At 36.8% G+C, this 25,973-nt stretch overlaps 2 protein-coding genes across 5 annotated transcripts in view; one reads left to right on the top strand and one right to left on the bottom strand.

The window, feature by feature from the left end:
* SYCP2L (synaptonemal complex protein 2 like) overlaps nt 1-11,979 on the bottom strand; it is a 39,139-nt gene extending 27,160 nt beyond the window's left edge. Inside the window, exons 1-12 of one of the 4 annotated variants that reach the window (XM_039349596.1) lie at nt 11,628-11,979; nt 9,530-9,583; nt 7,553-7,686; nt 7,352-7,471; nt 5,672-5,776; nt 5,039-5,063; nt 4,338-4,423; nt 4,087-4,175; nt 3,369-3,403; nt 2,539-2,681; nt 1,796-1,848; nt 216-261 (exon numbers count right to left, since the gene is read on the bottom strand). In XM_039349596.1, coding sequence (XP_039205530.1) covers nt 216-261; nt 1,796-1,848; nt 2,539-2,681; nt 3,369-3,403; nt 4,087-4,175; nt 4,338-4,423; nt 5,039-5,063; nt 5,672-5,776; nt 7,352-7,471; nt 7,553-7,633 — 783 coding nt within the window. In that variant the 5' untranslated portion in view covers nt 7,634-7,686; nt 9,530-9,583; nt 11,628-11,979. Of the gene's footprint in view, nt 1-215; nt 262-1,795; nt 1,849-2,538; nt 2,682-3,368; nt 3,404-4,086; nt 4,176-4,337; nt 4,424-5,038; nt 5,064-5,671; nt 5,777-7,351; nt 7,472-7,552; nt 7,691-9,529; nt 9,584-11,339; nt 11,358-11,627 lie in introns of those variants that run through there. The other 3 variants (XM_039349567.1, XM_039349576.1, XM_039349586.1) reach the window with 3 other exon arrangements.
* A 4,236-nt stretch (nt 11,980-16,215) lies between these two features.
* GCM2 (glial cells missing transcription factor 2) lies at nt 16,216-25,437 on the top strand. The gene is made up of 5 exons (XM_039348747.1): nt 16,216-16,305; nt 17,661-17,913; nt 18,497-18,609; nt 19,355-19,477; nt 24,571-25,437. The coding sequence occupies exons 1-5, from the start codon at nt 16,216-16,218 to the stop codon at nt 25,435-25,437; spliced, it is 1,446 nt and encodes a 481-aa protein (XP_039204681.1).
* The last annotated feature ends 536 nt before the right edge of the window (nt 25,438-25,973 follow it).

A 25,973-nucleotide genomic window follows, 5' to 3' on the forward strand; every position in this document is an offset into this window, starting at 1 on the left:
GAATTTTTATTTCTCAAAGTTACATAAAAATATTTTCACATTTTGTTTGACTTTCATTAGCTCTCTCTCCCTAAAGGTAGTAACAGAAATAATTAATTTTCCCCAAATAATACTGTCTCATTATTAAAGTAGAAAGAATATACACTGTAACCCTATTAAAATCTCTATACTTTCAATATTTCATAACATCACAATGTAATTGCTACCTTAATTACCTCAATCAGGTCAGCATAAGCAGCTTTACATGGAATTGAATAGATCCTGAAAAATAAGAAAAATGTTCATTGATTCTGAAACTCAACCTCTATTCCAATCTGGTTCTAGAATAGATATAGTGGGTGTGGCTTGGAACTCAGGCCTAATTCATCTAAAGCAGACATGTCAAACTCACGACGTCATGTGACGTTGCACGACGTATCAGAGCTTTTTCTCCATTGCCAGCAATGGGGTGGGTGCGGTTTCCTGGTGACATATCCGGCCCGCAGGCGGGAAGTTTGACACCCTGATCTAGAGGTTTTCAGGTTGTAAAAGCCTGAATAATAAGCAAAAATTAGACCGGAGAAGATCAAGCTTATCTAAACTATCAACTGAAGTCAATCTGGATCTGTACAGCAATGTGTTGTCCCCCAGTTAAGACATACTTCATCTTGAACCTTCAAAAATGCAACAAATCTATACTCATTACAAAGTAACATTGGATCTAGAGAGATTTTTTTTAAAACTATATTAATCAGAGTATTTACTAAGACAATAAGGCTCTTCAAAGCATCCTACATTTAGGTGGTTTTACAAGTGAACTAGAGAACATGTATCTTTTGCCCTATTGCACTGAATATGGCCTAAATAGATAAAAAAAAAATCCTAAATAATTCATAAAAATAATGCTGGCAGGTATGATTCAAGCACACAAATGAAGAACACGTTACTAACAAACACAGACATTTTCTCATGACTTAAGAAGCAAATCTATGTGAAGTGTTGCTTAGCAAAATATCTAACTTAGCAAGACACAACATGAGAAAGAGTGATTTATCCTGGGCTAGCAAACCTGTTTGGAGATTTTTAGGGTAGGTCAGCACTATCTTATGTCAACATGTTGTGGAAAATAAAGCAAGCCCACATCTAATTCCATGCTTCATCAGCAATTCACACTTCATTAAGAGAGGTACTTCCCTTTCCGCACTCTTAAGGTAGTATCAGAACTCCAAATTAAGTAAGATAGTTTGCCAATATGGTTGTTTTTTGCACTGGTATGGCAGGGGGCAATGAAACTGGCATGGAAAATGGACAAATCTACCTGACAATCAACTTCTGACATTACTGCATCTCATACCACCTGATAATATCAGCATAGGTATTAATGTGATTCAAAATTTGATATCCACACATTTTTAAACGAATGTGTTTCCTGATCCTGCATAAATAAGCCAGCCCCCACCTTTTCAAAAGTTGTGCTTTCAAGGTTTTTTAAAAGTTCAAGAGGATATTAATGGCATTAAAGAATAATTCATATTGTATCTATAGCCTTAAATATTATAGAACTACAGGAATCATTTGTTTCAATGAACATCAGTCGCACTATTCTGTGTAAAAATGCAGTTGAATATCTTGCATTACTTACCCTTACCATCTCAAATGCCCAATACTGAAATAAAAAAATATTTCCAATAGTTTGAAATAATAGTTAATACCTAATTGTCAGCTAGCATCCCTCTCTTTTTAAAAAAATCCCTATTGGTAGAATCAGCTGTGTACCATTATGCCCATCTGGTGAAGATTCACAGCAAAGACTTACCTTCTTTTATCACCAAGTCTTTCATTTAGTTCATTAAGAAACTTTCTGCTATCCTTGAAGACAAAAAACAGAATGTTAACATTTATTTTTTAAAAAGTGCTCTCCTGCTAAGTTGAGGAGGAGGGAATATTATAGAAAGTACACATTCTGTCCAGTGGTATTCAAGACAATGTGCAAAAATATTCATGTCATAATTCTAATGGACTATTACTTGGCTTAGTTTCAGTGGCACAAATCATCCCAAAACTGAATTATGAATAGCCTTTTGCAGGAATGAATCTGCAAAACTCTGCTGAACTATTATTCTCCCAGTTTAAAGGTGAGGAATACCCAAAGCTGAAATTCAAATTTGGATTGTTATACAAAAGTACCTTGGTACTCAACTGCTTTGAAAAGCTCATCAAATTTGGAACTCAACGCATTTGCTGTGAAAATTTTGTCCCAGTACTCATCGTTTGTTTGGTACTCGATGCACAAGCTAGAATTTGTCGATGCTGACAAGCTAGAATTTGTCGATGCTGGCTGCCTTGTGACTCACTGAAAATTTCTCTGGAACTCATTATTTTTGGTATTCATTGTGCCTCCTGGAACCAATTAATGATGAGTATCGAGGTACCATTGTATTTTCTGTATTACTGACCTATAAATTTAAAAGATACCACTGATGTTTGATTCCTTTTTTCCCCTTCCCCAATTGAGAAAACCATGACTTTATTTCTGATATGAATCACAAAAACCCTTACAGTCTCAAAGTCTCTATCCTTGATTTCTTTAAAAGCCTTAGTGACATATTGATCTTCAAACCAACTGTGCACCAGATCATCTCGCTGCTTTTTCAACATCAGCCTAAACAGGGCTTCAACAAGAGCAACCTGAATATCATAGTCTGCAGGGGAAAAAAAGGATTTTTTTTTTCAAAATAGCAAGCTTAGCTACCTTCACCCCAGCCCGCCCATCATCGTTTCAAAGCAGTAAGAAACTCATTTCTATCATAGCATCAGAAGTTTAAATTGAAAACTTTACTGCATTGTTTACATTTTGCCCAAATTATATTTTTATTCCATCCAATCCAATCCAATTCTCAGAAATTGCCTGGCAAAGTTCTTTGCTTCCTTCCTAGGGCTAAGAGAAAGTGACTGGCCAAGGTCACATAAGTGGTTTTGTGTCCAAGACAGAACTAGAACTCCCAATTTCCCAGTTTCTACCTTGGTGCTTTGTCCAGTACATCATACTGACTCTCAGCCTAACTCAAGGTGATGAGCATAATACTGTTGCAACTAAACCTCTTGGTTCTCTAGCCCAGCACCTCCATACCGACTCCCAATGCTGCCTTTATTACCCTTTGGGCAAATGTCAATCTACTAAATGTACTAAGCTAGTACACCAAAAAGAATAAAATTAAAATTAAAGGTTAAATTTGTATTTCCAATTCTTAGGCAAGGCATGGTAAGGGACAGGCAAGTTCCTACTCTCGTGCTATTCTCTTCCTCTCTGTTCACCATCTTAAATTCCAGCTTCATATTTTCAATTCAGAATTTCCCCAGCTCTGATCAAGATATCAAACGTTTCTTACCACCAACTTCCTGAATAGTTTTCACAAGTTCCTTCCTGAAACAACACAGCCCATTAAGAACACTGATTTCTTGGAAGAGTAAAGCAGTAATTTGAGATTAAATTTTTGGAAGTAAAATACAAACAGATCAAAATTGAAAACAAACTATATGTAACCCAATGGACTGCAAAGGATTTATTGTTAAATTGCTCATATTCTTTTGAAAACAAAAACTAGGACCAGTTGAATTTATATTAATTATTTAACTGTTTATCCAATAATGGAAGCAGAGAAGCAGTTCCAGAAGTAATCATAGTTAAAGACTCTGATTTGCATCCTTCTTTTGCAGGTCAGAAAAAAAAAAAAAAAGAAACTGGTAAATGCAACCAATTAAGACAAAAAGTAAGATTTTTATTTATATACCCTGCTGTTATTAATTTTGCAAATGTTGATGGTTAAGAAATACTGTCTCTTATTATATTTGTTACCTGTATTCAGTTCTGGGAAGTGGGGGAGGGGGAGGGAGGGGGGAGGGTGGGTGGGTTTTGGGGTATATTTTGTAATTTTTGTAGAACTTTTTAATTAAAAAAAAAAAAGAAATACTGTCTCTTAACCACTCCTGTAGAAAATGAAGTCAAAGATAAAAGGGATATCCTTCAAATATTTTTAAGGGAGATAGGTGATAAAGGAATGCGAAAAATAAAAAAAAATATAATCCTGACATGAAAAGTTGACTTACATAAGCAAGCACATCTCTTCAGAGGCAGCAAATGCCTTCTTCTCCTCACGGGTGACATTAGCCAACAGTGTATTTAATGTTCTCAGAGCCTTGGTTTCAGTGATTGAAAGAAATAAAGAAAAAGACAGGAAACAAAGCTCAGCTCTCCCAAACTGATCAAAAGTGCTCTCCTACATAATAGAAATTTGCAAGCTGACAAAAATTGATATGATTACATGCCTTAAAGTTTGCTAGCTAGCTTTTAAACTAACCTCCTGTCGAAGGGCACAATTCACATTAGATTCTGTGGCTAAATGTCCCAGGTGTTGTATGAAGGAGTCAAGCAACTGCTTTCTTCCTATATAGGTTGAGGAAGAAAAGATGACAGAATTGACAGTATTAGCAATCACACACTATCTCTCTTATTGATTTTGAATATTCCTAAGAGTTTTATGAGATTTACTTTTTAGTCCTTCATTTTAAATAGTATTTCCATCTAAAGCTATGATGAAATGTCAAATTCTACACAATCATCTTCTTTTAACTCGTAACTGCATTGTTGCTACTTAATTCAGAAGTGCAGCTTTTGAGATATTGAAACAAGTAAAGCTATAAGAAGAAAAATCCATGGTTGAATTTTTGAAGATACTTTCTGTCTAATGCAATATTATAATATGAAACAACAAATTGTCCCATGACTCCTCATAATCTAACTGATTAGCTAGAGAAGGGCCACTGGAATCAACTAGCTTCGGCATTTTAATGATTAAGCTAAATAAAGTTTGCAGCCTTATTTATGGTTTTTCCTCCTCAAAAAGTCTCATAATACCTTTTCACGCAGACCCAACAATAAAATATACAAATATTCTTCCTACATTTACTCAAAGGTACATTCTACTTAACTCAATATGCATATACTATAGTCACAAAATCCTTGACTGTTCAGTAATTATAAGAGTATTTAGTAACTGACCTTCAGTGCTGCTTTTGCCAATAATCTAAAAACAAGATGTTGAGGAGAAGGGAACAAGAGATAGAATGGAGATATTAAAAGTCAATATATTTAGCAAGAGTACAGAAGTTTCAAACACTTGTGTTACTTTATGCAATTTGTATACTAATATTATCAGTATATAATCATGTAAATAATTCAATTTGTGTTGTTGCAATAATGCACTCTTCAATTCAGAGGTTTGGAGCGACAATTGATACTCCTTTCCCCTATTAATCTGTGAAAATGAGACTTCATTGCATGATAAAACACGAGAAATCAGTTCCTACATCATTATGACAACATATTTATCAATGACGACTGCTCCCAATGTTCTAGTGAGTACTCCCAGAGTACTTGCCATAATAGAAAGATGAGATGTATAATATATATAGCAGGTAATGAGTATGGAGCATGCTGCGTCTGTGATACTGGAAGATGAATTTGTGCCACGCTCCCTAAGTGAACCACATAAAAAAATCAATGAACCCCAAAAGTCTTTTCAATCCCATACTTTGGCAAGGCTGTCAGGAAAAAAAGAGATCTGTAAGTCAGTCATTTCATAATGAAAAGTATTAATAGGGAACCGTTTTGTTGTTCTTTCTATGTGCTTACCAAGGTTGTATCACATAGGTCCTCAACAAGATTTACCAAGTAGTTGCTTTCTTTGACTTCTATCAGGCTCAGAAATTCTCTTGTCCTTTCAAACCAAGTAACCATGTAAAAAGGAAGACACATGCAAGAAAAAAAAATCAAATGAGCATCTAAAACCAATTCCACACCAAATTTTAATATACAGTTACAAAGGGGAATTATATTTACTGGAACCAGCGAACATTACTGTTTGCTTGCTCAACAATAAATAAAATGATAATTTTCTCTAGCAGAAGATATATAGTAACTGTTGGTGTTCTTTGTTGAAATGCATGGGGAGATGGATTTACTGCAACGACACTCATCCAGCTCACATTCATTTGCTGGATTTGCCCAGCACACTGAGTAACAATGTGATTTGTGTGCCTTGCCTTTAATATCATGGCTTAGGGCTACAAATCTTCTGCTCATTATGGTTCAACAAACCATGACAAAAACTTACGGTTCAGTACTACTACTTGGTGGAGGTTGGGCACGAAAGCAAGCAAACATTTCAACCACACCACTTACAAGGTCTACCCTACCACTGGGCAATATAAAAGTTGGATGTCCTGAAAGGACAAGTTATTTAATTTATTGCTGTTGTACTTTTATCACTAGAAAATATTTCTCAAATCTTTTGCCCCCAACAAATAACTCGCAGTAGTCTGCAGTTTGACTTGGTGAAAGGAGAGTTCCCTCTGATGCTTCTCAATCTGCAAAGTACCTTGAGACAGCCCTAATTATATTTTCAAGTTCTATAGACCATTAATGAAGTTCCTCCATCTGAACTGGGAAGTAAACACCTTGCACTTTTTCTGTGCCCCAGTCAAGAAACACAGCTACACAATGCGTTCCCTAAGAGATCTGGTTAAATTTGTTTCTCTCCCCAAAAGGCGGGAGGGGGTCATTATGAAAAGGAATATGGAATTGTAATTGTTTATAGGCTACATATGAATCAATGTTATTGCATTTGGGCTGTTTCAAGAGAAACTCCATTTCCAACTCATGTGAATCAATGAGTTGTATTGTATTGTATTCTGCAGTGATCAAGTTTGAGAACCATATTTAGCTTTGGACAATGTATTTTAAAAGGATTCAGATAAACTGAAACAAATACAAATAAGGACAAGGATTTAGTTTACAAAGGGAGATTTGGGTTTGGCAATATTCTTCTCAAGCGCATGAAGAAGTATCTTATTTGAGATGAGCCTGTTTTTCATTCTTTCAAATGTCAGGTCCCGGAAGTTATAAAAAGGCAGATTTTGGCTGAAAGTTAGGAAAAACTGCATACTAGGAAAAAGGAAACTAATAAGAAAGTAAAAAGCTAGATGCTAGATGCCTTCAAGGACAAATTGGATTTGTGAGATATACTTAATTTGGATTTTTGCATTGAAAAACAGTTGGACTCAACCCATAACTTATACAGTGAATAGGAAATTTGTAATTCTTGCTCACAATCAGCAAAGTGACGTAAAGTGAAATTTAAACAATAAAAAAGTGATTGAGAATAAAATTTTAGCTGCAACAAGAAATGTTGAAAAAAATATGTTTACCTTTCAGATAACAACTTCACAGACACTTCCAGCCAGGCAAGTATATTTTAGAATATGATAATATTACTGATTAGTAACAAAGATATTAATGTACTAGGTTACTTATCTTTGGTATCAATCCTTGCTGAAGAAGCAGATTTATACTTTCCTGAAGATCACTTCTACAGTACAGCTGAATGCATTTCAACAGTAGGGAAACATTCGAAAATTCATTTTTGTCCAATTCCTAAAGCAGATAATTTCACATTGGTGACTGTCTAAACAGTTGAACAATTTAATGTTCAACAATTAAGAATTTCCTACCTACCTTTTTTAGAGCTTTGTCAAGTTGATTTAATAATTGTTTTTTACACTTCTGAGGAACATATTTGTCTTTTTCTTGTATCATTTCACTTATTTTCTGAAATCCTTTCCCTTTGAAGGCATCACTTAACAATGATTCTAGCTAGAACAAAACAGATAAAAGCAAACTTCAATATGATCCTTTAATTATTAATAAATAATTTTTACTCTAGTATATGTATCTGTCACAAATTTGCTTTTAATTTTCTCACTACACCTGAAAGAATAATGTAAAGAATAAAAAGACCTCTAACCTCTAATCTAGGCCATGAACCTGCCTGGATCAAAGCATGCAAGTTTTAAATTTTATTGACTTTTATTCCAAAATGTCTCTTATCAATTCAGTGTATCAAGCTTCTCCAAACCAACCCCTTCTAATTGGGTTGGACTATACATCTGGTAATTTTGAGACTAATGTGAATGGTTGTTTCACATATCTGGAAAAAGCCTTAGACATGATTAGGTTAGGTTAGTGTTTCTCAGACTTATAAACTTTAAGCTTCCAGAATTCTCCAGCCAGCATGACAGAGTTGGTCCACAAAGCTTAAAGTTGCCAAGGTCGAGAAACACTGGGCTAGGCCCACAAAAGTCAGTTTCAATTATTTAATTTGCATGTATCAGATCTACTTCAATACCCCTTTGGAATTAAATCTCATAAAAAAACAAAAATTGTATGAATATATTCTTGTTTAACCTCTGAAAATAGTTTCCATAGAGTTTTTCTGGGAAAGTTGTTTCTGCTATACACATCCACTAAACATACCAATATTATTACTATTTTATTTATTAAATTTATATGCCATCCCTCTCAATATCCAGAATGACTCCGGGCAGTTACAATGTTACTTAGAAAATGTATGAAAAGTATAACAAATTTACACAACATCTGCTTCATTCCAGCAGCGTGATATGCTATAGTAAAATTTTATACTTTATTTCTATTAGATTTTAAACTGCATCTTTTCTTCAAGCCTTCAAAGCCTCTATTTTGGAGACTCTGTTCATTTTATCATATAGCAACTCTGTACAGTAGGCTGGGCTGAAAAAGAGCAATTAACCTCAAGTCATCCAGAGACTTTCCATGGCTAATTATGAATTAGAACTGGGATTTCCCCAAATGTAGCCTACTACCTTAATCGCAAGCTGGCATAATATATATAAATAGGAGAGACTCATGACAAGGTATCTTAATTCAAAGCTGGAAACCAGCATTTAATAGCAATGGTGGGTATCCCACAGGCCTAAAGCCTCATTTTGGTAGTCCCCAGATCATCTCAAGATCATTCTGCCAGATCAGAATACAGAGGACATACGACTTAATGAGAGGGATACCTCACTTTCAATAGACGCTTATCAATCCAGACTGGGTGGCCATATTTCTAGGATAAAGTAACAGACTCAAAAGGTAGGATTAAATTATTTTGGAGGACTCTTTCAAGTAGGATTCTACAATTAAAACAAGAAAGCCAGGAGAAAAATGTACATGCACAATCCTGGTAACATGTAAAAATATCAGCAAAATCTTCCACTAAGATTCAATAATGAAAGTAGTTTATTCAGAGTAATATGAACACAAAGATAAAATTATAGAAAAACTCAGACTTCTTTGAAATGTTTAACAATTGACATTCATAGAATTTTAGCAAGTGATTAGAGGGTGAGATTTTTTTTGCAACCCTTGTGTTTTTGCCATCATATTGTTATCATTCTTTTTTCCAGAAAAAAAGAAATAAACGTGTAAAATGTTTTCACTGAATAGCAGAAGAGGCTCTGTCTTGCGATACCATGTTAGCTCAATTGAATCAAATTGTTTTTGAATTCTTAAATCTGTGTCAATATAATTCTGACCATATTAAAATAGTTATCCTAAAAAAGATTCTAAAACAGTTTATACCTTTACATTTAAAATGATTTAACAATTTAGTGAAAATTTAATATTTACGTAATATTCAGTTATATCTGCCATTTCTTCCTCTTCCTCTCTGATATCTTCCTCCTTTAGATTACGAAAGCAGAAAAAACTTATACTGCTATGCATATAAAAATTAGCCAATGCTTAGTAAATTAATTTAGGAATAGATGGGAGGAGAGTCCTTTCTGAATTTACCAAACTCATTCCAAAATAATAAATTGATTCAAACTGATTGCATTAAGTTAAAAGGTACTTATCCATGCTTAACCATGGCTTACCCCAGCCAGTTTTCTCTGTTCACACAATCTATTAACTGGACTGGTTTCAGAAAACTTTATGCCAGACTTTCTCAAACTTTTTCCTCAGGAATAACTCTTGAAATAATTTTCAGCTCTTGGGGAACCCCTGCATGAAATGTATGATATCTAGAGCTCAATATGCTAACATGATCAGTAAATTGCAGAAATAATAATACAATCGTAATGGTCAACTCTCTTTTGAACAGAGACTGATATTTTTCAGTAGATTATTTGATTCTCTCTCCTCCACAAAAGTTACCAGCTGTAATGTAAATGCAGAGAAGACTTTTCTTTTACCTTTTAATAAAAATCCTACCTTTTCTTCACCTTATCCAGTAGGACAAAATTCTATTCTACTAGCACTAATATATAAAACAAAACAGCATAATACCTAAACAAGAGAAATGGAAAACAAAAACTTCAAAATAATTTAGTTCTAACCCATAGAAGCCGCAATTTTATAATGTTTTGTAAAACTGTGGCAGGCCAGCAACATACCTATATCCACCACTGCAAGCACTAGCATTGGGCAGCCCAAAAAGGCTGCTTCTTTTTTGACAATCAGGACCTTTTCTGAAATTCCAGAGTTCCAATGTGCCAACTTTGAAATAGACTGCTTTTAGGGGAAGACTTCTCAAATCTGGCCGCACTATAGCACCTCTAATTGATAAATGACTGTGCAAATTTTTCCCTCCAAGAATAAAAATACTGATTTCATTGAAAGTAACGCTAGGCAAGAAATAGACATACTTACTTATAATAATTCTATATTAAAAGTAGTCCTCGATTACAACAGTTCATTTAATGACCATTCAAAGTTACAACGGCACTGAAAAAAACGACTTATGACCGTTTCTCACACTTATGACCACTGCAGCATCCCCATGGTCACATGGTCAAAATTCAGATGCTTGGCAAAGTGATTCATATTTATGATGGTTGCAGTATCCTGGAGTCATATGGTCAGCTTTTGCAACCTTCTAACAAGCAAAGTTAATGAGGAAGCCAAATTCCCTTAACAACCATGTTAGTAACTTAACAAATACAATAATTCACTTAACAATTGTGGCAAGAAAAGTCGTAAAATGGGGCAAATTCATTTAACAAATATTTCACTTAGCAACATAACTTTAGGGCCCAATTGTGGTTGTAACTCGAGGACTACCAGTACTGTATTCTATATATCACAATATTTAAGTTTCCAGTACTATAATCACTCTTTCTAGATTTCTGCAGGGAAAATTTTGACTGTTCTGTTACTTTGCCTGCATAAGCATAATCAACTAAAAAAGCTGCTGTGACCCCCTTCTACGGAGTTCGTGGCCTCCAAGAAACGCCCAGTCCACATTGAAGAACCCTAAATGGTGCTAGGCTCTTGGCGTATCACATGAATACAAGGCCAAAGTGTTCTTAACCGGCTCCTCTAAAAACAGCACTTAAAAGAGGCAAGAAAGTCGTCTTTAATCCTCGAATGGTTCCAATTTTAAACAGAAAAACAATCTCTAACTAATTACTCCTTTAGTATCCCAGCCCCAAAATACCAGGTAGTACCACCAAAGACGAAACGCCGCCAAGTACAAAATACCGTCCTACTTCTCCGGCATAGCGTCCGCCCCAAACGCGTTGAGACGACAACGCCCATATTTCCTAGCCAGCAAGGAATTTTGAATTGTAGTTCCAACGCATCTGGGAGCATAAAACTGGTCTTGTTTGTCACAGGGGAATTTGGCCGGTTGGGCAGCACGGCTAACCCCGCCGTCTAAGCCGCCTCAGTTACAAAGCGTGGGTTGGAATTTGCAAATAAAAGAGTAAATCACTGTTCTCCTTGCCTGAACTTATCCTGAAGTGCAGCACTTGCCGCGCAACTCCGTTTATTCGGGCACAGGAGAAGGCTGCAACCTCTGTGAAGTACCATATGGGTTAGAAATGCAGCGGGAGGATGAACTGAAAGGGCGGCAGCAGCGCCGCACAGGCCTGGAGGACAGTCGGCTGGACCTGCAGTGTAGCCGGGGCTCTATTGAGCCCCAGGGTTCGGCGCGCGCGGCTCCAGCTGACCAGCGCTTGCTGGAAGTCTCGGCTAAAGCTGGGAGCAGCACGCAGGCCTTGGAGCTGCGGGGGCTCGGCTGAGACCCCGAGATCTGCACTGCGTGCAATGGCCAGCCGGGCAGTGGATGACCGCATGGAGGGGGGTTGAGACTGGGGCAGCTCTACCTGAACCCCAGAGTGGCGCACCCGAGGGCGGGGAGAGAGGAGAGCATATAAAGGGAGGAAGTTTTGGCGGGAAAGGGAGGAGAACGAAGGAGCGAGAAGGCCATAGGGAGAAGGGGAGAGGCTTCCGTGGGGGAAGCCTGTGGGGGGGGGGGAGGGAGAGAAAGGGCATAGCTATAATAAGCAAGTCAATAAATTCAGCGACGTTATTCTCAAGTTAAAATGCAATTGCACGTACCTTGGAAAAAGTTGTAGTTTTGGATTCGATAGCCATTGCTTCTTAAGTAGGTGTGCTTAGGAAGACATTGGCTGATATTAGTGGGACATAGGAATACAAATCAGCAAGAAAAATGCTGCAGGAAGAATATATGACATATCCAAAACTAAAAACACTCTTGAATCACAGATATTGATTCAGTCAAATAAGCCTGGGTTCTCAACCAAACATTCTCCAATATGTTAAGATCCTTTTATTTCATTATTAGGGGGGTGTTGCTCATATTAGTGTGATGGGAATATTAACAGAATAGTTTGTTGCAGATTTAAAGAAGATGTATTGCAAATTAAATGAACAATAATATTGCCACACTTCCATTTTTGGGACAACTTTTGCGTATAAGAATGATATGAATTATCTTTAGGTCTCCCAGTCTGGATTCTTTATTACTTATATTTATTGCTGTCTTTGAAAGAAGCTGTGCATGTGCCTGTTTTGTTTACAGAATACATGTCATAGCTTAGGAGAAGGGGCCAATTGGAACCCTTCACTCAATAAGAGATGTCTAAAGCTATCATCTAATCATGTCCAAACTTTTTAGTTCAACTGGATTTTGAACATTGGATTCTCAGATTTAAGATATGTAGGAGGGAGGAGACTATTTTAAATTGACTCAAACTTTTAAATTGACTCAAAAGCACCATTAAAATTGTATAACAGCCAAGGCTACAAATCTTTCATGTCATTAATTGCATAGGAATATTACACTAATCTTATTTCCTTCAGACTTTTGAAGACTTCAGCTCTGGTTCATGTAAAGAATGCTAGCTAGGTCTGAAGGTTTAAGATTCCATTTTTTTTTTCTTCCATTCAGTCATGTCCAATTCTCAGAGACTGCCTGGATAAGTCCCTGCACTTTTCTTGGCAAGTTTTTTCAGAAGTGGTTTGCCATTGCCTCTTTCCTAAGGTTGAGAGATAGTGACTGGCCCAAGGCCGCCCAGCTCACTTTATGCCTAAGGATGGAGTAAAAATCAGTCTCCTGGTTTCTAGCCAGTTGTCTTAACCACTACACCAAACTGGCTCTCATAACTCTAGTTAGATTTGCCTAAAATGCTTTATATAATTTGATCTAATATAATTTAGATATCCCACCCTTATTTTTAGAACTGGCAATTTCTTCTTCCTGAGGAGGGTACAATTCTGTATCTGCTATTTTACTGATAACCTCAATTTTAAAGATTACAATGCTCTTAATCCCATTCTAAAATTGCCAGGCTTACCAAACAGACAATGTAATACAGTCAGTAAGGTTTACTTAAGAGGTTAATACTTTGCATCCAACGCTTTCCAGTGTTTTGACACTCCTGGGAAAGTCGGTAATGATTAAAGATTAAGAAGATAATCTACCTCTTATCAAGTTATCCAATTCTGTATTTATATTTCTGAAGCTTTCTGAATGCTTCTTATAAAAAAATTAAAACCTCCACATATTAATTTATATGCACCCTATGTATTTGTGGTGTGTGTGTGTGAGAGAGAGAGGGGGGGACATGTTTTGGAGGAACTTGTTCTTTAAAGTCCCTCTCTACTGTACATTAAGCAGATGCTGTATTTGAGGATTTATAAACATTTTATATTTCTTGGGAATTTATTTTTTAAAAAACAGATAGGCCCCAAAACTATTATAAAGGATTGTGAGTTAAGTCCCATTAAAGTCAATATGACTCTCGTTTTTACATATACACACACTGGAATTAGAAATATATTTAAGTTCTTGCAGGCCATTTCCTTCCTTCTTTTCCCAGTCAAGCACCCTTAAATTATAGAGCCATATCTTGTATTATCCATAGCATGCTCAACTTGCCTTGCTTTCTAATGACTTTGCTCATTGGAGATAATGATAACCCAACACATCTGAGATGTTCAGTTGTAAGCAGTTGTGGGCTGTCTTCAAATTTTCAAGGTGTAAACGAGGTCTGGAACAACCAATAATTAAGCCCAAGTAGAAAGGGTCAAACTGTTTATGGATCACAGTGAAAATGCTTTATGTTTCTTTTGGGGCCTCCACACCCTGAATACATGAATTTAGCTATGAAAAAGAAATGTACTTCGTCTCAGGATCATGACTTCCCTCTCAGATGACATAGCTCTAGCTGACTGGTTTGTGGATCAGCAGTACTTAGTGCTTGAAAACTTGTGGAATAAATCAGGGAGGAGCTGCCACTGACGTGCTTTCAACGCAGCAGAGAAAGGTATGTGGGAGGGTGAAAGTTGAGGACAAAAAAGATGCCCTTGCTAATATGAACAGATTTGAAGCCAAGCTCAGGAAGGAAAGTGCAGTCTCCGGTGGATTTCAGCACTGCTGGAAGTGGACAGAGGCAAGGCATTTATGAAAGGGTAAGAGGACAACACGGTGCAGAACTTCAAGGCAGGTTCACAAAGTTATACCTGACTGTAAAAATCTATGCATGCTTATTAAGAAGAAATTCTGTTATGTCAGCTATTCCCATGAAGCATTTATATATACTAACAGGTCTTTTGGAAAAGTTTTTTCCAAACATTTTATTGTTCCTTTCTCACATATACCCACTCACTTCTACACATACTGTAAAAACTGAGCTGCTGCTATTTATTTTTATTTATCCAGCTTTCATTATTTTTTATAAATAACTTACGGTGGTGAACGTGTCTATTACTCTTTCATTCTCCTATTTTCCCCACAACAAGAAGAGGTGAGTGGAATTGAGAGAGCATGACTGCCCAAAGTCACCCAGCTGGCTTTCATGCCTAAAGTAGGACTAGAATTCAGATTCTCCTGTTTCTAGCCTGGTGCCTTAACCACTAGACCAAACTGGCTAGTTATGTTTTCTTCCTGTCTTCCTTTTAAAGTTTTGAAGGTGGTTTGCCTGCACAGGCCTTCATTTCTCTTTCTTGTTCCTCCCTCTATTTTATCCTCATAGTTCTGGCATAGATTTTGCTGAGAAATTGTAAATTGTTGACTGAGTACAGATTTGGGCCTGATTGATCTGAATCCTATGTCCCCATATTAATCTGTATTTCAGAGAAACTGCTGTAGTGCAAAAATGGAAGCCAGTTCAAATTTCGCATTAGTCATGAATTCACTACCTATATTTAAGCAAACTACTGTTCTCTCAGATTTCATTTCTTATGCTTTACCTTTAGTTATATATGCAGATGATAGCAATTATTTCCTAGCTGACGGGTAACTATTACTGAGGGAAAGAGACCTAAGTTTGCTACAGGTAGGTTTAAAACAAATGAACAATTGTTCAATCATAATCCATTTACTATATATATTAAAACAAATGAACAATTGTTCAATCATATATATGGAAATTTGAATTATAATGTAATTGCAGCCTCAAGGCAAATTAGCCACTATTTTTTTCAGCCATTGTTCCAGACAATATATAATGTGTGCATATATTTGACACAAGAATTCATTCTTTTGGATTGTAATATTATAGCCCACAGGATAGTTTCACACATTATACCTGACCTAGTTTGACCATGCATAAAATTGCATGTGTATGTATGTGTGTGCACATGTGTTGCCATAACTTTCAGTATGTATATACATTAAATACATAAATTATTGTTATATATGATACTCTCTATATGAATTTACATTAAAACTGAATGTATGAGTGAACACCAACTAGATGTGCAGCACTAAACTGTGTTCATAAGCAGCTGTTGTGCACTTGTGCTTAAGGAAAAACTGTGTGATCATTTTCATTTCTATAAATTTATATGACCGGTACAAAATGTTATTTGTTAGTGCAAAGAACTTGTCCAGTGTTTTTAAACAGTCATAACTGTATGAGTCAGGAAAAATCTCATGACCAGAAAGAATATTACTGAGCTTTTTAACAATCTGAAGTGAAACCTTATCTCCAAATGATGGAACAAGAGAAGTACCTATTTTTTTTTTTTTTTAATAAGTAGGTTCTTCTAGATTCATGGTGAAAATGTCGAAGGCACCTTTTGATGAATCTAACTACATCTGTTCCTTTGGAATGAAGTTAACCTGGGACATCAACGATCCCAAGTTACCACAGGTAAAGGGCAGAGGGAGATTTGGAAAGAAGGTTTGGAGGCATTAGATTGGCTTTGTGAATGAATTGCAAAGTCCTTTCTGCACAGTGAAACACCGCATGCCTCCCAACTGTAGAAAACTTTCTCCGAGGCAAGAGAAGCAGGACAGAATTTGGCAATGAGGATATGCTGCTGAGCCTAGGACTCTTGCTTCTCTGAGCTATTCCTCTATTTTCTTTAGTCCACGTTTCTTTAACCTAGGAGATGCCCAGGCAGGATGTTCTTCTCATTAGGAAAACATCTAATCTGCTGAAAAGAGACAGCCACAAAGCCAGAGGAGCCGACAGAACCTATGCTGATTGACAGACTCACAAATCAGGTCCCAACATTTGGTGGCGTTTTTGGACAGACACGACAAAGGCAGATCAAAGATTAGAAATAAGGAGGACAAAGTTATATACTCTCTATATCTCGCTGTTGTACCTTATTGTTTCGTATTCATTTAAGGGGGGGGAATGGCGAATGCTTCAACTCAATAGCAGAGGAGTTTCTAAAGAGGAATGGCATAGAATAGGCTTTTGGATGCATCCAGCACCACACCAGCAGGGAATCCAGCCACTGCATTGTGACTAGGACTCCACAACATATCAGACTAAGCAAAAATAGGATTGACTTTGGAGTCAGAATGTTACTGATACCTGACCATTGTCTTATCAGATTCATAGCAGGGTTTATTTGTCTGGATATGCTGTAGCATGTTATCAATTAAATATAGGAGTTGTATTTATTAATGAGAGTTAGTTTTTAGCATTTTGTTCGAATGGAATCAGAATGTGTAGTAAATTAATGTATTGCATGTATTGATGCACACACACACAAGCTGGTTTCCATAATTCCCGTTTGTTTGTTTGTTTTTTAAAAAAGGAGAATTGGCTACTTTCAATCCTGCTCATATAATACACTAGACCCGTTGGGTCAGCCTTTCAGAGCTATTTCTTCATCACATTTCTTAACGCCTTCAACCATGACAGAACTTCTAATGTGCTGCCTTCACTGGGAACGTTTGGATACATTCAGAGATGCCTCTGCCTTGGAAATAGCCCATGTTGAACTGTTTAGCCCAGTAAAATAAAAGGAAATGTTTTATGACATTTTGCATTATGTCATATAATGTTGTATAAAATTTGCTAAATTTCAATTCCACAGGAATCATGCGTCCCAGATTTTGGACCTTTTAGCCCATTTGAATTACTTGGTTCAAAAATTATTGCCTGTCCAGTTAAAGATTATGGGAATAAGAGTTTTAGTAATATATAGATAAAGTCTACATCGATTTCTTCTTGTTCCCCTTCCTCTCATGTATTTGTCTCCTATGCAGGAGCCCAAACACTTTGATTCTTTCCAGGAGTGGCCCGATGGGTATTTGCGATTTATCTATGCCACTGAAGATAAAAATGCACAAAGGCATCTTAGCGGTTGGGCCATGCGAAACACCAACAACCACAATTGCCAGATCCTCAAGAAATCCTGCCTTGGTGTGGTGGTGTGTGCCAGAAACTGCATCCTGCCTGATGGGACAAAGCTGCAACTTCGACCTGCTATTTGTGATAAGGCTCGACAAAAGCAACAAAGTGAGAATCGGGTGGTGGGGCAAGTGAGCCATGCAACAGCCATCCTTTTAGCTGTTGGGGACCTTCCACTCTAGCGAAAAGGTCAACAAAAGAGAAATCTTTCTCCCTCCTCAGATTTTGAAATTTAGTATTGTTTCACTCAGCTCTTACTGCTTAAAAATAGAATCTCGAAGTCATTCATTAATCTATTTATACATATGCATATACATATATACCAGATACTTATTTATAACAGGAATTTGTATGTCACCTATAACTGTGGAGAGGTGAAACTTTTTGTAAGAAATGAGCCTTGCGGTACTTGAAAGCCTTTTACAAAGCAATGTGTTTGACATTCCTGGAATAGGTTATCAATGTCATTCCTGTAACTGAAGATTCTACTGCAGGTGAAAAAAGTACATATGAAACCACATTGTTTCCCCACAGACAAATCTCTGAAAAGGTGTCGATTTATAATTCCCAGGGTTGCAAAATTAAAATGTATTGCACATACATTGCACATTATTTTTTATACAGTATGTCTATCTCAGTATATAGACATCTTCAATCTTACATATTTCCAATGTAGCTATCTATCTTGCAGAAAAGTATTGTCCTAACTGCAGCTCAGCTCTTGAACTAACTGCTTGCCGAGGACATAGTGGCTATCCAGTAACTAACTTTTGGAGACATGAAGGCAAGGCAATATTTTTCCAGGTAAAATACAAAATGCCAAGTAGATTATCTCTATAGATTTCTTATAATTAAAAAAAAATTATGGTGTATAACTTAATGGAAACTGGAAAGATGCTTATTTCCCTTATTTGATAATATTTCTATCTGAATAAAATAAATGTATTGCACTCAGTGATACACACAACTTTTGTTAGCCTGCAGACCTAGATACTTAACTGGCCATATTTTAACCAAAAATGAGTTTTTGATTAAGGAGTTACACTTAAAAGTCATGCTTCCTAGGCAATCCAAAGAATATAGATGTGTTTTCATGAAAAACTTAACGTTGGTGCTTACACCCAATAGTTCACACAATAAAGTGAATAACTAAAGATATGGACCAGGTTCTTACAGTGCGCTAGAATAGAATGCAGTGGACCATTTTGCAGTGGACCATGTTGTACAAACCTGAAAAATCACTGGGTCCTGAAATCAATTATAATGGACTTTTTCTGACTCATACCCAAATTTTAGACTTCACTAGTGCATGAAATTTCTGGGATGCTTCCATATCTTATATATATTCTCCACATAAGAAAAATGTTCATCCGTGCACTGAAGACTAGGATCATGCCAAAGATTCAGGTTCAAGTCTCCAATCTTTACAGGTGAAGTTAGGAACCATTCTTGCAGTAACCCCAGGAAACCTGCTGTCTATTAATATAGATAATTATCATACATCAGCTTTTTAATGCTCTGTTCTGTTCCTGTGTCCATATTATTTCAGGCGAAGGGAATTCATGACCACCCTAAACCAGAAAGTAAATCAGAAACTGAGATCAGAAGAAGTGCTCTTAAAAAGCAAACATCATCTCACACGTCCCCAAAGAAACGGTTTCTTGAGTTTAAGGTAACTGGGTCTGCAATATCATCAGAAATGTTGATGCGAAATATCATAAATAATCTGAACATTCATTTATATTCATTCAGCCATAATGAATTCAGAATTTTAGTTCTTCAAATATAAATTAATATAAAATCATTTTGCAAAAACAGGCTGAGTTTTGACTTTCTTCTTGCTCCACTAAAAATAAGTAATATAAATGAGCTGTATCCTAATATTTACCATAGTTTATGGAACTGAGAAAGTAGACTACATGCTAAGTACCTGTGCCTGTGTTGAGAGGATAGTTTGGAATTAATTGACTATATTTTATTGTACTGTTAATTATACAACAGCATCCATAATAGCCATATCACACCTATATTATGTCATTTTCCAGATAGGTCAGGCTTTATCAATACTTTACTATTATTGGCAGACTTAAATACAATATCTATAACAAACAGTATCAAATATTATGGCAGAGCAAATGCTAAGGGCAGCAGGTGAAGTTATTAAGGCTTAGGCTGCTATAATATACATGAAATTGAGTAGTCAGTTACTATTTCTGACCCTGAATGAAATTAAAATCATTATCAGATCATTGTGATAACTAAATTTATAGTCACACATGCATTTCTCAATGAAGTCCTCACTTGTACAATACAATAATTTGTTAATTTCTGTATCTCAGTTCTGACTAATGTGGATTTCTTCATAGTCCACCCCACAGATATATGTTATAAATATTCATCAGGGTCAGGACTTAACAGAGTGACATTTTGCCGCTCAGAAGGGGTGGGGAATTAATATCAATATAAATTTAAAAATAATTTCTGTGATTCAAATAGAAATACAATATATCTCATTTTTATGGAAGAGTTTGACAAAGTGACCAAAATGTTTGCTGAGTCTGCTTGTAAATGTTAATTACTCATAACTAAATTTAACCCTCCTGTCTTGACTGGAGTCCTTTAAATGGAAGGCATAATAATAATAATAATAATAATAATAATAATAATAATAATAATAATCCCCCAGTGAGGCACTACCTTGACGTGGTTGTGGGGCTTGTGTACTCTGAGGAAGATGAGAGCTATGCCAGAGGTTCAACCATACTGGACAGGTCTCATCAGAGGAGTCAGACAAAGAGTGTCTCTCCCATAAAAAATATGGTGAGACGTAAATTTCAGAATGCCATACCGGCTCGGACGTCGCCCGGGTTAACAAGGTCCGCACTAGATATTGGAGTTCCTGGATATCTGGTGAAAAATGGGTTACAGGACTCAGGACTGTTGGCTGAGCAACCAGGGCCAGCAGCTGCAGAACTACTGGAAGAAAAGGTGTTTACCCGTCGCAGATACACAGTGATGGAAAACAAAGAAATAATGATCTGTTACTACAGATCAAGTCCAACAAGACGAGGATATCTAAAACGAATGCACCAATTCTGGAAAGAACAACATCCAGAATCAGAAATAACAGAACAGAGACTAGCAGATCAACGCCGATTTATAACACGAAATAAAGTATTTACAGAAACAGAATTGGACGAACTGCAAAGGTTTACCCAGGGCAAAGAAATCAAAGCCTTACAAGAAGTAATTCAGAATGTAGAGGCAAACCAGGGGGAGTTGGCAGTGAAAGAATCCAGTAGAGATATACAACTGTTCTCATTTGGAAACCAGGCACCTCTTCCTCAGGAAGAACAAAACCCTCTAACTAAAGAAATAAAAGAATTGAAACAAAGAATAACTGAGCATCTAGAACAGCACAAAAACAACAGAATAAGGCTGCCTGCATTGAAGCTTGTTCCAAAGAAACAGCTAGCACAAGCATTAAAAGATGCAAATACTGCAATAGCAAGTATAAGCACCAATTCACTGCAAGAAACAAACCAACTAATGTACAGCACAGCTGCAGTTATAACAGAATACCTGGGATGTAAAATCAAACAAAAAGAAAAACAAACAAACAGTGCACCAGAAAAATGGAAGGTTAGACTAGAAAATAAGATCAGCAAGTTAAGATCACATGCAAGCAAGCTAGAACAGATGAAAGAAAAGAAGCTGAAGAACAAGAAGACCAAAGAATACCTAATCAAGAAATACCACTTAGAAACAAGGAAGATCAAGGAAGCACTGGAAATAATAAAGCAACAAATAACAGCTATAGCCAGGAAAATCAGTAGATATGAAGCTCGAATTGCAAACTATAGGCAGAACCTCCAATTTCAATCCAATCAGAAACGTTTCTACCAATCCATCAATGGAGAAACTGCAAGGAATCAGTCAGTACCTGACAAGGAAGAAACAGTGCAGTTCTGGAAGCAGATATGGGATAACCCAAAGAAATACAACAAGGATGCGGCTTGGTTAAAAGAGGTGGATGCAAATAAAACAGAAGTTGAAATGAAAGAACTAGTAATAACAACAAAAATGGTAGAAAAAAGAGCAAAGAAAATCAAAAATTGGTCAGCACCAGGTGAAGATGAACTGCATGGGTTTTGGTTGAAACATCTAACTGTTATACACCCACTCATTGCCAAGCAATTCAACAATATACTACAAGGAGGAGAAATTGAAAAGTGGCTAACAACTGGGAAAACCTACCTAATAATGAAAAATCCAGCAAAGGGGCAACACCAGGTAACTACAGGCCAATTACCTGCTTACCAACAACTTTCAAATTACTAACTGGTGTGGTAGCTGATGCAGTACAACAGCATCTAGTTGAAAACAATCTCTTTCCACCTGAGCAGAAAGGAAACCGCCCCAATAGCAGAGGAACAAAAGATCAACTCCTAATAGACAAAATGATCTTGGAAAACTGCAAGAAAAGGAAGACCAACCTGAATGTGGCATGGATTGACTACAAAAAGGCATTTGACTCTCTGCCACATGACTGGATAATCAAGTGCCTAGAAATAACAGGAGTCAGTAGAAACATCAGAAAATTTGTGCAAAGATCGATGGCACAATGGAAGACACAGTTGCAGATCAATGGTGAGAGGCTGGGAGAGGTTAATATCAAGAGAGGAATATTTCAAGGAGATTCATTATCACCATTACTATTTGTTATTGCACTGTTTCCTCTGTCAACAATACTGAATAACTCAGGACATGGTTATCAAACATCAAAAACATCTGCTAGACTATCCCACCTCCTTTACATGGATGATCTGAAGCTGTATGGAAAAACATCATCTGAAATAGAATCGCTGCTCAACACTGTCCGTATATATAGCCAAGATATTGTAATGGAGTTTGGCTTGGACAAATGTGCCACACTTACTATCAAACAAGGAAAAATAGTGAAAACTGAAGGAATCAAGATGCCCCACGAAAATAACATTAAGAGTCTGGATGAGGAAGAGTACTACAAATACTTGGGTATCCTTCAAGCTGACAACATCAAGCACACTGAAGTCAAGAAAAAGATTAGAGGTGAATACATCAAGAGAGTGAAGAAGATCTTAAAATCCAAACTCAATGGAGGAAATACCATAAAGGCAATCAACACCTGGGCAATCCCAGTCATTAGGTACACAGCTGGAATAGTGGACTGGACTCAAGCAGAACTAAAAGCAATGGATAGGCAGACCAGAAAAATAATGACAATGAATCACGCCCTTCATCCACGCAGTGACATTGATAGACTTTATCTACCAAGGCAAATAGGTGGGCGTGGAATGCTACAAGTACATCAGATGGTTGAAGAAGAAAAAATGGCTTTGGAAGAATATCTGAAGAACAATGATGAAGATGCACTGAAATTAGTATATCAGGAAGGCTTACTAACTACTGGAGAGACCAAACTGGCCTACAAGAAAGACCAAATGAAGAACAGAATAGAGGCATGGGAAGACAAAGCACTACATGGCCAATACATGAAAAAAAATAGCTGGGAAAGCAGATAATAATAAAACCTGGCAATGGCTAAGAGCAGGAAAATTGAAGAAAGAGACCGAGGGACTAATTCTGGCTGCACAAGACCAAGCCTTAAGGACAAACGCATACAAAGTCAAAATTGAGAAGACAGCAACAGACAGTAAGTGCCGCCTATGCAAAGAAGCTGAAGAAACAGTGGACCACTTGGTAAGCTGTTGCAAGAAGATTGCACAGACTGATTACAAGCAGCGGCATGACAAAGTAGCAACAATGGTGCATTGGAAGATCTGCAAAAAATATCATTTGCCTGTAAGCAAAAACTGGTGGGATCATAAAATAGAGAAAGTCATAGAAAATGATAAAATTAAACTGCTCTGGGACTTCAGAATTCAAACAGACAAGCACCTGCAACATAACACCCCAGACTTAACAATTGTCGATAAGAAAGACAAAAAAGTCTGGATAGTGGACGTGGCAGTGCCTGGTGATAGCAGAATAGAAGAGAAAGAACTGGAGAAGATAACAAAATACAAAGACCTACAAATAGAAATAGAAAGACTGTGGCAAAAGCAAGCAAGGGTAGTACCAATAGTCATAGGCTCCTTGGGTGCAATCCCAAAACACTGGAGCACCACTTGAACACCATTGGCATTGACAAATTCGCTATTAGTCAATTGCAAAAGGCGGCCTTATTAGGAACTGCTTCCATCCTGCGACGATACCTGTAATACCATCAAACATCCACATCTGCCTATCCCAGGTCCTGGGTAAGGACTCGATAGGTAGACAAAATACCAAATCCAGTCTGAACATCTGGCTGACTGTGCGATGATTGATAATAATAATAATAATAATAATAATAATAATATAAAATAAAAAGTTGGAAGGGACTTTGGAGGTCATCTAGTCCAACCCCAGCTCAGGCAGGAAACTCTATACCATTTCAGACAAATGGCTGTCCAGTCTCTTCTTAAAAACTGATAGTTCTTTGAATAAATATAAAGAGCTACACAACTTTTATTCTTGTGATTAAAAAAAAATTACATGTACTGTGGAAGTTCCAGGAACACCACCATCATCAGTTTGACTTAAAGTCTGATATATAATCTAAGCATCCTGATAAAAATACTGGAAAAATAATTTAAACAATAGACAATAATTCTATTTCGTAAAAAGTTGTGTATGTGTCTCTGTATGTCCACTAATTGCTTGTGTTAATATTCTCTTTAGACAGGAACAGCATACAGTGAGAATGGTAATCACTTTCCCTACATCCATCCTCTATCATACGAAGAAGGACCAGAAAAATTCAGCATTTTCACAGATGCAAGCATACCATTCCTTGCTCAGTCTCATTTATTTCCAAATTCAGAGACGTACCACATTACTTACGATGCAACCAATTTTCAAGGGGATATAGCATCACCACTCCAGAACTATCCAACCTCCCAAATCTACACATCTAAATCAAGTTGTGGTTATGAGTGTGCATTTCCTGGTTATGTCAATTCCAGTTTATGTCCTACATTTCACAAAGATGTAATGGATATTCCAATGGACACTGATCACCTCTTGCTGAGTGGGCTTCAGTGTCATGCAACTTCACTCAGTGTCCATGAGCATCAGGGGATGAAACAGTCTTTAGGAGAAACTAGTTATGGAGAAAGAATTAGCTATGGGCTATGTCAAGCCAATGCTAACTATCCTCATTATAGTGAAGAATATGCTTATAAATATAGCAGTCATTCCTCTCTGAATGTTCCAACTATGCAAACCGTTATAACTGCAACTGCAAAGATGTCCCTTGAAGCCTACAAATCTCCTGCTATGAAATATGGTGACAATTTCTGTGATACAAAGGATATGCTTAGTTGTCCCCTAGTAACAGACATATCAGGGAATTTTTGCTCAGAAATCAGCATTCAAGAAGAAGATTGGGCAATGAGCAAATCAACTTTGACTGGTGAGCATTTGATGACTCCTAATAAAGCAGAACATGTAGTAGCACTGGACACTTGTGAGAATAGACCTGATATTGAAAGAAACTATATTGGCTATGAAGGACCAACATTCTCATTTGAAAATACTGAATACTGAAGCTAAAGTGCAGTATCATCAGAGGTAAATATAAAGCATAGCATTTACCAATAGTCATTCAATTTTTTTCCCCTGGAAATGCAGTTGACTTGGGCAGTTATGTATTGACTTAGCTGTACTGACTAAGTGATTCATTCTAAATCAAATGTAATGTCATAACATGACAAGTCACAGAGCAGTAAAAACTTAAGCTTAATCCTAGCAGACAGAGTGCCTCTGGGTTCAGAAATTGACCAGTTCCAGAGATAGTCTATTTTCAGCTCTGGATGTGTAGTTCTTGTTCAGATACATTTGGCTCAGAATTTGGCATCCTGGATTTATGATTGCTGCTAAAACATCAGGTAGAAGCTGAGGTCACCAGGCTTTTGTACAATTATATCTAGTTACTAATTGCTTATGCCTTAGTCATCCTGCATCTGGATTATTACAATTTGGAATATATGGAGCTGCTCTTGTAGGCTATTCACAAGCTGTAGTTGGTTCAGCATAAGGAGACATAGGTTATTATGAGCACACCCAGACTTGTTGGTGTAACA

This window comes from Crotalus tigris, unplaced genomic scaffold (assembly GCF_016545835.1).
Source record: "Crotalus tigris isolate CLP2741 ecotype Arizona unplaced genomic scaffold, ASM1654583v1 scf7180000017564.2150845, whole genome shotgun sequence".
NCBI classification, from domain to species: domain Eukaryota; kingdom Metazoa; phylum Chordata; class Lepidosauria; order Squamata; family Viperidae; genus Crotalus; species Crotalus tigris.